Source organism: Durio zibethinus, chromosome 22, assembly GCF_047325235.1.
Source record: "Durio zibethinus cultivar Kanyao isolate XHJ-2024 chromosome 22, ASM4732523v1, whole genome shotgun sequence".
Lineage (NCBI taxonomy): Eukaryota > Viridiplantae > Streptophyta > Magnoliopsida > Malvales > Malvaceae > Durio > Durio zibethinus.
This window is the reverse complement of record NC_143183.1, coordinates 10,898,069-10,907,767: the sequence shown is the minus strand read 5'-3', so window position 1 is coordinate 10,907,767 and position 9,699 is coordinate 10,898,069. Positions and strand designations below refer to the sequence as shown.

General features: G+C 32.8%; 1 protein-coding gene across 1 annotated transcript; it reads right to left on the bottom strand.

Moving 5' to 3' along the window:
- Window positions 1-814: 814 nt before the first annotated feature.
- LOC111307315 (uncharacterized) lies at window positions 815-2,221 on the bottom strand. The gene is made up of 2 exons (XM_089751997.1): window positions 2,096-2,221; window positions 815-1,964 (listed from the first exon to the last, which is right to left on the bottom strand). The coding sequence occupies exon 2, from the start codon at window positions 1,188-1,190 to the stop codon at window positions 876-878; it is 315 nt and encodes a 104-aa protein (XP_089608123.1). The 5' UTR covers window positions 1,191-1,964; window positions 2,096-2,221; the 3' UTR covers window positions 815-875.
- Window positions 2,222-9,699: the final 7,478 nt, after the last annotated feature.

Sequence of the window (9,699 nt, the reverse complement as noted above, 5' to 3'; positions counted from 1 at the left end):
TTGATCCCTGTTATAACCACAGACACTACTCCCAATACCTTCTCACAGTTGTTTTTGGCAATCAGCCCTAATCTTCCCATACTCTTTCCTATATCGAGTGCTCCATCAAAGTTTATTTTCACAGCATCTCCCATAGGCGCACTCCATCTAGTCGTAACCTTTGTGGTCTTACACGCTTGTTTTGCATAGGCACATGCAACTTCATTTAAATCAACAAATTATATTATTTTCTAGTGGTCCCTGTGTATTCCATTCTTAAAGCCTTCGTTTCTGGTAGACCATATTGCCCAACACATTATGATGATTTGGCAAAGCTTGTCCTTATCCATTTTGTTAACCAGGGAAGTAAACCATTCCTTTATGGTTTGTGCTTAGGAGTCTTGCCACTCTTTTTCGTAGCCTACCTACATGTGCCCATACCTCATTCACAACAATGCAGTCATTAATGGCATGCATTACAATTTCATCTTGTATTTGGCATTGTGGATATGTCACATAATCCATTGTTCTTTTGGTCTTCATTATTTCGTACATAGGAAGTGTTCGTGTCCCAATCTTTATGCAAATTGTAAACACCCTATTTTATCCGAGGTTCTTTATCAATCGAGACTAATTTAAATTCGATTGTAAGAATTTTTATTCATTTTTATTTTAAATTTTTCTATTTTTGTATTTATCATTTTTATTTTTTTATGATCTATCTATTATTTAATTTCTTTTTCTTTCTCCATTATCTGATTAAGTTTTTTTTTTAAAAAAAAAAGTTGAAAGAATGAGATTAGGATTGGTGCTAAGTTTTTGATTTGGATGCTAATTAAAATTGAATTGAAACTCTATTAGCATGGATCTATATATCAACAATGAATATACAAGAATCAGGAGAAAAACAGAAGAAAAACAAAAGGGGAAGCCCCCATCGCCACTAGGCCCTCAAGGCCTCTCTTTGGTGGGAAACCTTCCCTTCCTTGACCTTGACCTTCACTCCTACTAGGCTGTATTAGCTCGTACCTACGAGGCAGTTGTGAAACTCCAACTTGGGAGCACATATTGGGTGACGCGAAAGGCAGCTGTTGATGCTTTGAGTGCTTTGGCACTGCATTCAACAACTTGATTACAGATAGAGCAGCTTCAACGATAACAGTACTGAAGGGTTGCTGCTTTGACAGGATGAAACCTGTTAGAGATAGCATGATAAAAGTATTGCAATTATGGAAAAAGATTGCAGGAAAAGGGGAAGATGAAACTGCAGATGACCAGAAAAGAGCTTGAGCAGACTTTTTTTGCTAGTGCCATCAACACCACAGCTGTATCACTAAATTTCAATTTCTCTGTCATTGCCATCACCAATCAACTAGATACAAATTACAATACCTAATTTTCCATCAATTTTTAGCCAACATACTCAGACCCTAATAGAGCCCCATTTTAAGCCAAAAAATCTAAGAATACACAAAGATTAAACAGAAAATCAGATGCAAAAAATAGAGGAAAAACCAAACATAATGAAATCATAGCAAGCATCAATCAATTTCTATTCGTCTACTGTCAGCCGAATCATCCCTCAATCTCTGCTAAAACACCAACAATTCAACTCTTACCAGACAGCCCAGGACCCATAATCAGACCAAAAAAAGAGGTTAAAAAAAATCGTTCATCACCAAACCCATTAATCATTGAATCCAACCCATATTTACAAATAGAGAGAGCTAAAAGAGAAGCCAGCCACCAAACCACGCGCGGAAAACGAAAGCACTAATCCTCACCACCAGAGCCATCTTCATTTCCAGTTACCTCTAGCACCAAAATAGAGTCACACAAGTAGTCAAAAAAGAGAAACAGAAAATAGATTTTCTCTTTAAGATTCCCAATCGAGATTGATCTAGTTTGTTTTGAAGTTTTGAAATTTGTGAGGAGGCAGCCAAGAAGAAAGGAGAAAGCATACTTAGCGGTGGTGGCCATCAAAGCTGCAAAGAACAGAGAGAAAATCATGATTTTGGACTTAGATTTGTAAAATCCTGCTAGTTTTTGGAAAATCCAACCGGAACATATTAAAAAAAGACCAAAAAGAACTGTTTCGTAAAATTTAGAGCTCAACCGATGCCGGTGGGGCGACGACCTAAATCTGGGAAGCCTTGAAGAATTGCCCGGTGTTTACTTGAATGCCGGAGAGAAGTGTAGAGGAGATAAATGTGTAAAGAGAAAAGAAAGTTGAAAATGAAAGAAAAACAAAGAAAAATGGCTTTTATAGTAACCACAAATAGTGTCGTTTTGGGAATGGATCTCTTGAAAGATATGCGTGTCGCTCCATTTGAAGGATCCAACCTGGTCGCGACCCGTTCCAGCCTTTAATTTAGAGACGTTAAGTTAAGTTTTCGAAGCCGAGCCGATCCGACCCGAGCTGCGTCTTCGAATTGTCTTTTCTTCCTCAAGTCACGTTAAGTTGAGCCGCTAAATCGAGCTATTCTCAGTTTTTTTAATTTATTATTATTATTATTATTGTTATTATTATTTATTGATTAGATTAGAATTGTTTAATACTTGTTATTTTATTTTTCTTTATTTTTATTTTTATTTTCATTTTTATTTTATTTTCTTTAAATAAAATTCAAAAAAAAATATTTTTGAGGAAAAGTTGAAAGTATCATTTTTTCTTTAAAATATGTTTTTCAAAAAAATATTTTTGAGAAAAAGTTAAAAGTATCAATTTTCCTTGAAAATAAGCTTTCTAAAAAATATTTTTGAGAAAAAGTTGAAAGTATCAATTTTCCTTAGAAATAAGTTTTTAAAAATGGATTTTTGAGGAAAAGTTAAAAATATCAATTTGTCTTAAAATTAAAGTTTCTAAAAAATATTTTGCGAAAAAGTTGAAAGTATCAATTTTTTATGTACAAAAGCAATCATTTTTTTTTATTTTCTTAAATTTTTTTAATGTTAAATAATCCGACGATGGAGTCTCTGTAAGTGAAAGAGTAATTTTCTTGCATACTTTTGAGGTGAGAGAATTTTTTCAATTTTCTACTAAAAGTATTAGAATCAATTGAGAATAATTTTCAATAATTAATTACTTAGTAAAATTTTTGAGGCATTTTGGATAACACAAAATTAAGCTGGTACCATCTTTCGATGGGCGTTGTGAGGGTGCTACAACCTTCTTCACACGTAACCGTATTCCCGAATCCTGTTTTGGTTAATAGACCTGAACCTATTCTTTTAGGGACCCTTAGGCTCAGGTGTTCCTTGAAAAAATAAATTTTTTAGGTGACCAATCACACCTAGATAAAAAAGATTGGTGGTGACTCTTTTAAGTCAATGTGTAACGATAGATTCCGGATCTAAACGTTATGATAGCTTGGTGACTCCACTAGGGACGTCTGAAAGTCAGGCTAGCAAATAAATTTGTGTTATCCAAAAGTCTAATAAAATTGAACTTTTTGTATAGATTTTTTTTATTCATTCATGTTTATTTACTTTATTAATTATGTCATTCATATGCATATGCATAACATGAACTCTATACCCGAGCTCCGTCCCTCTAGGAAGGAGTAAAGTACCTATTGCTTTCGTGAGGTTTAATGTCTCCGTAGTGACTAGCGAAATACTTCCACTCAAATTGAACCTTTTTCGCTTGTAGCTTGTAATGGGTGAGGATTGGGATGCCTTACTAGTCTATGATGGACAATGATGTAAGGAGTAATTTGAAAACCTTTAGACTTTAGCCTTGAACTACATATAGTGAAACTTAGAAGTGCCTAACCCTAAGATAGAGCCATTTCTACCCAATGATAGATATACCCTGAAACTAGGACACAAAGATGGTGTTTATCTAATCATTTTGATTGTCTGACTTTGTGCATCATTTTTATTATCATATGTAACATTATACATCGGCATCACTTTCATTTAATCTATGAAACTAACTATGTTGTTTGTCTGATTTTATGCATCTGTATTATTTTCATGATCATGTTTTAACACAATCATTTGCATCCATTTCATATTAGATTTCATCCATAAAAATGTACATTTCATTCGTGCATCAATGTATCATCCATAAAGCATAACATAACATTTCTAATCATAATTATGATGCTAAAGGTTCAAGGATAGCTTCACCAAGCAACCCTACTCACCAATACAATACAAGAGCTCAAGCTAGACAAATGAAATGAGAAAATTTCAATCGTCTCAAGAGAATAGAGAAAGCTCAGAAAAAGTTAGAAGGAGAGTTGAATAAGATTTTAGAGGCTTTGAACAAGTTAAACAAGGGGAAGGCAATAGAGGAGAATGCTAGCTAACAAGATCATCCCCTACAAGAAAATGATGACCCACTGTACCCTCTTAGTTTCAAGCCACATCAAGTATAACCTGCACAAGGTTTACCATCACAGTAGTTCACCTATCTTGTAAGGTACATATATCCCAGAATGCCATGATATTCAAATCAAGGACATTACCAAAGTTATATAAATTTCATTTTTACTGAAAAGGTAGTAGAACCAATATCAGTCCCTAATTTGGATGATCTAAAAGAATAAAAAAAAATTGAGGCCCAAAGAGAAGGTGCTTGTAGAAGCCTTAAAAGCTGAACAAAAGATAAACTTGTTAGAGAAAAGGTTATGAGTAGTGAAAAGAGTGGGTTTTTTTGGTTCTGTTGATGTTGATGGACTCTGTTTAGTCTCAGATGTGGTTATCCCTCTGAAGTTTAAAGTGCCAGAGTTCAAGAAATATGATGATACAAGGTGTCCGAAAACTCACATTACTATGTACTGTCAAAAAATGACTGCCCATGCCAATAATGAAAAGCTCTTGATGCACGTCTTTCAAGATAACCTCATTGATTTTACTGTTAGGTGGTATATCCAGTTAGATAAAACTCGCATTCATTCTTAGAGTGACATGGCCACGATTTTATCAGTCAATATCTATATATCATGGATTTGGCCCCTGATCGTTTGTCTTTACAAAACCTGGAGAAAAAAACCAATGAGACTTTTAAGGAGTATGCTCAGAGGTGAAGGGATATTACTTCTCAAGTACAAGCCTCCTTTGACTGAGAAAGAAATTACAGTGTTGTTTGTCAGCACTTTGAAATCTTTTTATTATGAAAAGATGATAAGAAATGCAACAAAGAATTTCACAGACATAATGATCTCTGAAGAAATTATTGAAAGTGCCATCAAGAATGGTAAGTTGAAAGGAAGAGAAACCAAGAAGGCATCAAAAAATAAAGAAACTAAAGCTTAAGTTGTGGGCTTTGATAGGCGATAATTCAGGGGTTATCAAACCTATCCACCCTAAGGTTACTCTTCATACTATTCTGCTGTGAATAATACTTCATCTTATCCATAACAACCAGCCCCACAACCACTTAATTCATCCATATACCAGCCCATTTTTATCCCCCAAGCTCCCATATATAGCCTTAACAGTCAAACTCTTACAAGACCCTAAATTCATCCTATTAACCTGGCAAGTGGTTCACGAGAACAATGAACTATTCGAGAAAAGCTCATATTTGATCCAATCCCCATGACTTATACGGAGTTATATCGAGAGCTTTATAATAGCCACCAGATTGCCCTCAAGTTGTGTAGAGCTACTCAAGTCATCTTATCCTAAGTAGTATGATCCTATAGTTCACTATGACTATCACTATGGAATTGCTAGCCATTTCACTAAAAATTGCACTGCTTTAAAATATAAGGTTCAACGGTTAATCAAGGATGGAATGGTAAGTTTTGATCAGGGAAAAGTAACAACACCTAATATTAGTGGTAATCCATTACCTAATACAATGTCAATGCTCTGAATGAGAATTAAGAATATGTTAATTCAAGAAGGCTTGAAGAGTCGTAATGAATCAATGGGGCGAAATAAAAATCTTTCACCTGATTGCATGGGCACATGATTTTAAAGAAGGATATTAAAACTGGTTGAATACTATTTGTCATTCTAAGAGTTCTTTTAAAGTAATGTTAAGATTTCTTTTTTGCAATATGATTTCACTTGTTATCATTTTAATAAAGGCAAGTTAATGCATTTCATTACATTTTCTCTTTCACTCGACCATTATTCCATGCTCTGTTACTTTTCATAACTTTACATTCCCATTCTCAAATTTCAGATGATGAATATTTAGGCAATGATAACAATAATTCTGAGATTTAATTTTGAAAACTCATCCACATTAATATGAGGAGATGATTTGAGCAAAAAAGTAAGCTATTACTAGAGGTGAAATAGATATGTATTGAAGATGTGTAATCTTTTATACAAGTTCATGAGCTTTGTTCAATAGATGATGTTCAAAAAAAGTATTCACAATTGAGATGAAAAATGGCCATCTTTCTTTTACCATTCAAAAAATCATTTATTACTACCCCTTTGAGCCTATTATGATTTCTTTTTCTAAAGTACCCCACCAAAGATCACCTTCTATACTGGAGGGTAATTTTTGAAAAAAAAATATTACAAAAGGTCTCAAAGATGAAAAAAAAAAAGCAAAAGAAAAAATAAATGTCACACATGATTTGGGGTACAGTAATGAGAATCCTTTGTGTGAGAAAAGAAAAAAGTAGTGAAATGATGTGGGGGCAAAATGCCAAGTTGCATCAAATGATTTTTTGGTCTTGAACCTTTTTAATATATGTTTTGAGCCTATTATATCCATTTCTTTTATGACCCCTCACCTTGACCTACATTATAATCTTGAAAAGCCTATTTGGATCAAGTGTGAATGCTCAACTTGAATGATCATATGTTGGGCAAAGGTATGCTCATGTTGAAACAATGAAATCATACTACATTGCTCTAAACTTTGATGTGTGAAAGATATCAACAATGGATACAAAATGAGAAAAAAAAAAGAAGATGAAAAAATATATAAAAAAAAAAAAATAGAGGAAAAAAAAGAAAAAATGAAAAATGAAAAAATGAAAAAAAGGATTCAAATTGAAAACCTGAAAGGGTGATTTGGGTAGAAAAAGATTTAGGTCAAATGGTTCACATGGATGGAAGATCAAAGATATCTGAAGATCCCTCAAAGACTGAGGTAAAGTTTGCCAAGCTTAAAATGACTTCAACAGTAAATGAAATGAGTTTTTGAAAAAGAATCCTAGATTAATGTTCAGAATTGTCTGAATATTCATCGTTTGGACATACCAATCATCCCAATGACATGTATCCAATTTATTTTTTTTTCTCATTTGTTTTATACCAAAATATATCTTCATTGATTATCTTTACCATAATTCACCTTATATTCTCTTATTGTTACATCCTTAGAATAAATCAAGAAAATGTATGAGTGCATTATATTTGTCAAGAATTGAAATGATGATAAATGAATGACAATGAGCATAAAAAAGGGTCTTACATTCCTTTAAAGAGAAATCTAAGATGATGGTGGTAACAAAATGAAAAAAATGGTAGAAACCTAAAAGAGATGATTTAAAAGGACATATGATGTGACCAAATGGAGAATATGATGATGAATTGGACAATAAAATGAAAATGGGGCAAATCTTGAAAAGTGATATAATCAAGCGATGAATATAGGGATGTATTGGTCGATATAACCTATGAGTTATGGTTAAGTGGTGAAAATGATATGCAGCAATAGATGAAACTGGTGCTGAGAAGCTTATGAACGATGACCAAGTGATAGATGATGAAATTTATTTTGAAATGGCTAGTATTGAGAAGCTTATGAATGATGACCAAGTGACAAAACATGAAATTTATTTTAAAATGGTTAGTGCTGATAAGCCTGGCATGTAGGGTAATAGGTAAAATTTGTTGGCACTGAGAAACCTTCAAATGGTGATCAAGGACTGAAAAAATGATGATCAATTAATGAAGCTTGTTCTAAAATATTGAGAAGCTAAATAAGGGGAGAATGTGAGATGGTAGGGTCTTGAGGACCATATTCCACAATTACTTAAGATTTCATGACATTATTGACATTCGCATTACATAAAACATGTTGGCATCGTTGTTTAAATAGTACATTCACATAATTTGATGTTTGGACATGCATGGCACTATGAGAATCTAGGTTGTTGCATTAGCATCATTAAGAAGGCATTTGCATTTTTGGTCATAACATTCATTCAAGCAAATTTTTAAGTCACTTGAAAAACAAATTATGAATATTTTTATGAGAATTTTTTAGAACTCAAATGAGAATCTTTGAGTTTCAAAATGAGAATCTTTGAGTAGTGAAACCCTAAAGTTCGTCAAATGTGAATCTTCGAACAATTGAAAAGTTTTAAACTTTTGGATGTGAATCTCCAAAATACAAAGCTTCAACTTTTTGGATATGAATTTTTACTGTTTTAAATAAGAACCTTTAAACTTAGATGCGAAACTTTAAGTTTTATTGTATGTGAGCCTTTGAACTCAAATGAGAAGCTTTGAATATTTGGATGTAAATCTCCAAAATTCAATTGAAAAGCTTTAGATTTTTGGATATGAATTCCAAGTTTGCCAAATGAGAACCTTTGAAAAGCCTTAAACTTTTGGATGTGAATCTCTAAAATTCAGATAAGGATCTTTAAATGTTGGATGCGAGTCTTGCAAGTTGTAAATGCAAATCTCGAGATATTACAAATTTGAATGAAACTAAAATTTTGAGAATCAAATTTCAGTAAATTCCTACGAAGTTGAAAGATTCTTGCGAATTTGAACCTTTGAATATTGAACTCAAATTGTAAATCCTTGAGTTCCCATTACAAAATTCCTTCAGTCACGATCTATAACTCCTTTAGACGTGATTGTTAAGGAGCAATTTATTTTTTTTAAAGTTTTGTTGCCTCTATTTAGATGAGTAATTTACTTTTCAAAGTTGTGATGCCTCTGTTTAGAGAAGCATTTATTTTTGAAGTCATGGTGCTTCTGCTTAGAGAATTTATTTATTTTTCAAAGTCGTTGAGCCTCTGATTAGAGGAGCCATTTATTTTTCAAAGTTGTTAAGCCTCTGATTAGATGAGCCATTTATTTTTTCAAAGTCGTTGAGCCTCTGCTTAGAGGAGCTTTTATTTATTTTTTCAAAGTCATTGAACCTCTGTTTAGAGGAGCTTTATTTATTTTTCAAAATCATTGAGCCTCTGATTAGAGGAGCCATTTATTTTTCCAAAGTCGTTGAGCCTCTGCTTAGAGGAACCTTTATTTATTTTTCCAAAGTCGTGAGCCTCTGATTAGAGGAGCTTTTATTTATTTTTTCAAAGTCATTGAACCTCTGCTTAGAGGAGTCATTGTTTATTTTTTCAAAGTTGTTGAGTCTTTATCGTTGAGCCTCTACTTAGAGGAGCTTTGATCAAAATTTTAACCTAAAAAAAAAGAAAAAAAATACAAAAGCAAAAAAAAAAAGTCAAGTTGAGTCTTAAATGGGTGTTTACGTCTTTGCACAATTTCTGTTTCACAGAAAATATGCAAAGAGAGGCAACTGTTGACACCTTATTTTGTCTAGGGTTCTTTGTCAATCGAGACTAATCTAAGCTCGGTTGTAGGGATTTTTATTCATTTTTATTTTAGATTTTTCTATTTTTGTATTTATCATTTTTATTTTTTTTTATGGTCTATCTATTGTTTAATTTCTTTTTCTTTTTCCATTATCTGATTAATTTTAAAAAAAAAGGAAAAGCTAAAAGAATGAGATTAGGATTGGTGTTAATCTTTTGATTTGGATGCTAATTAGAA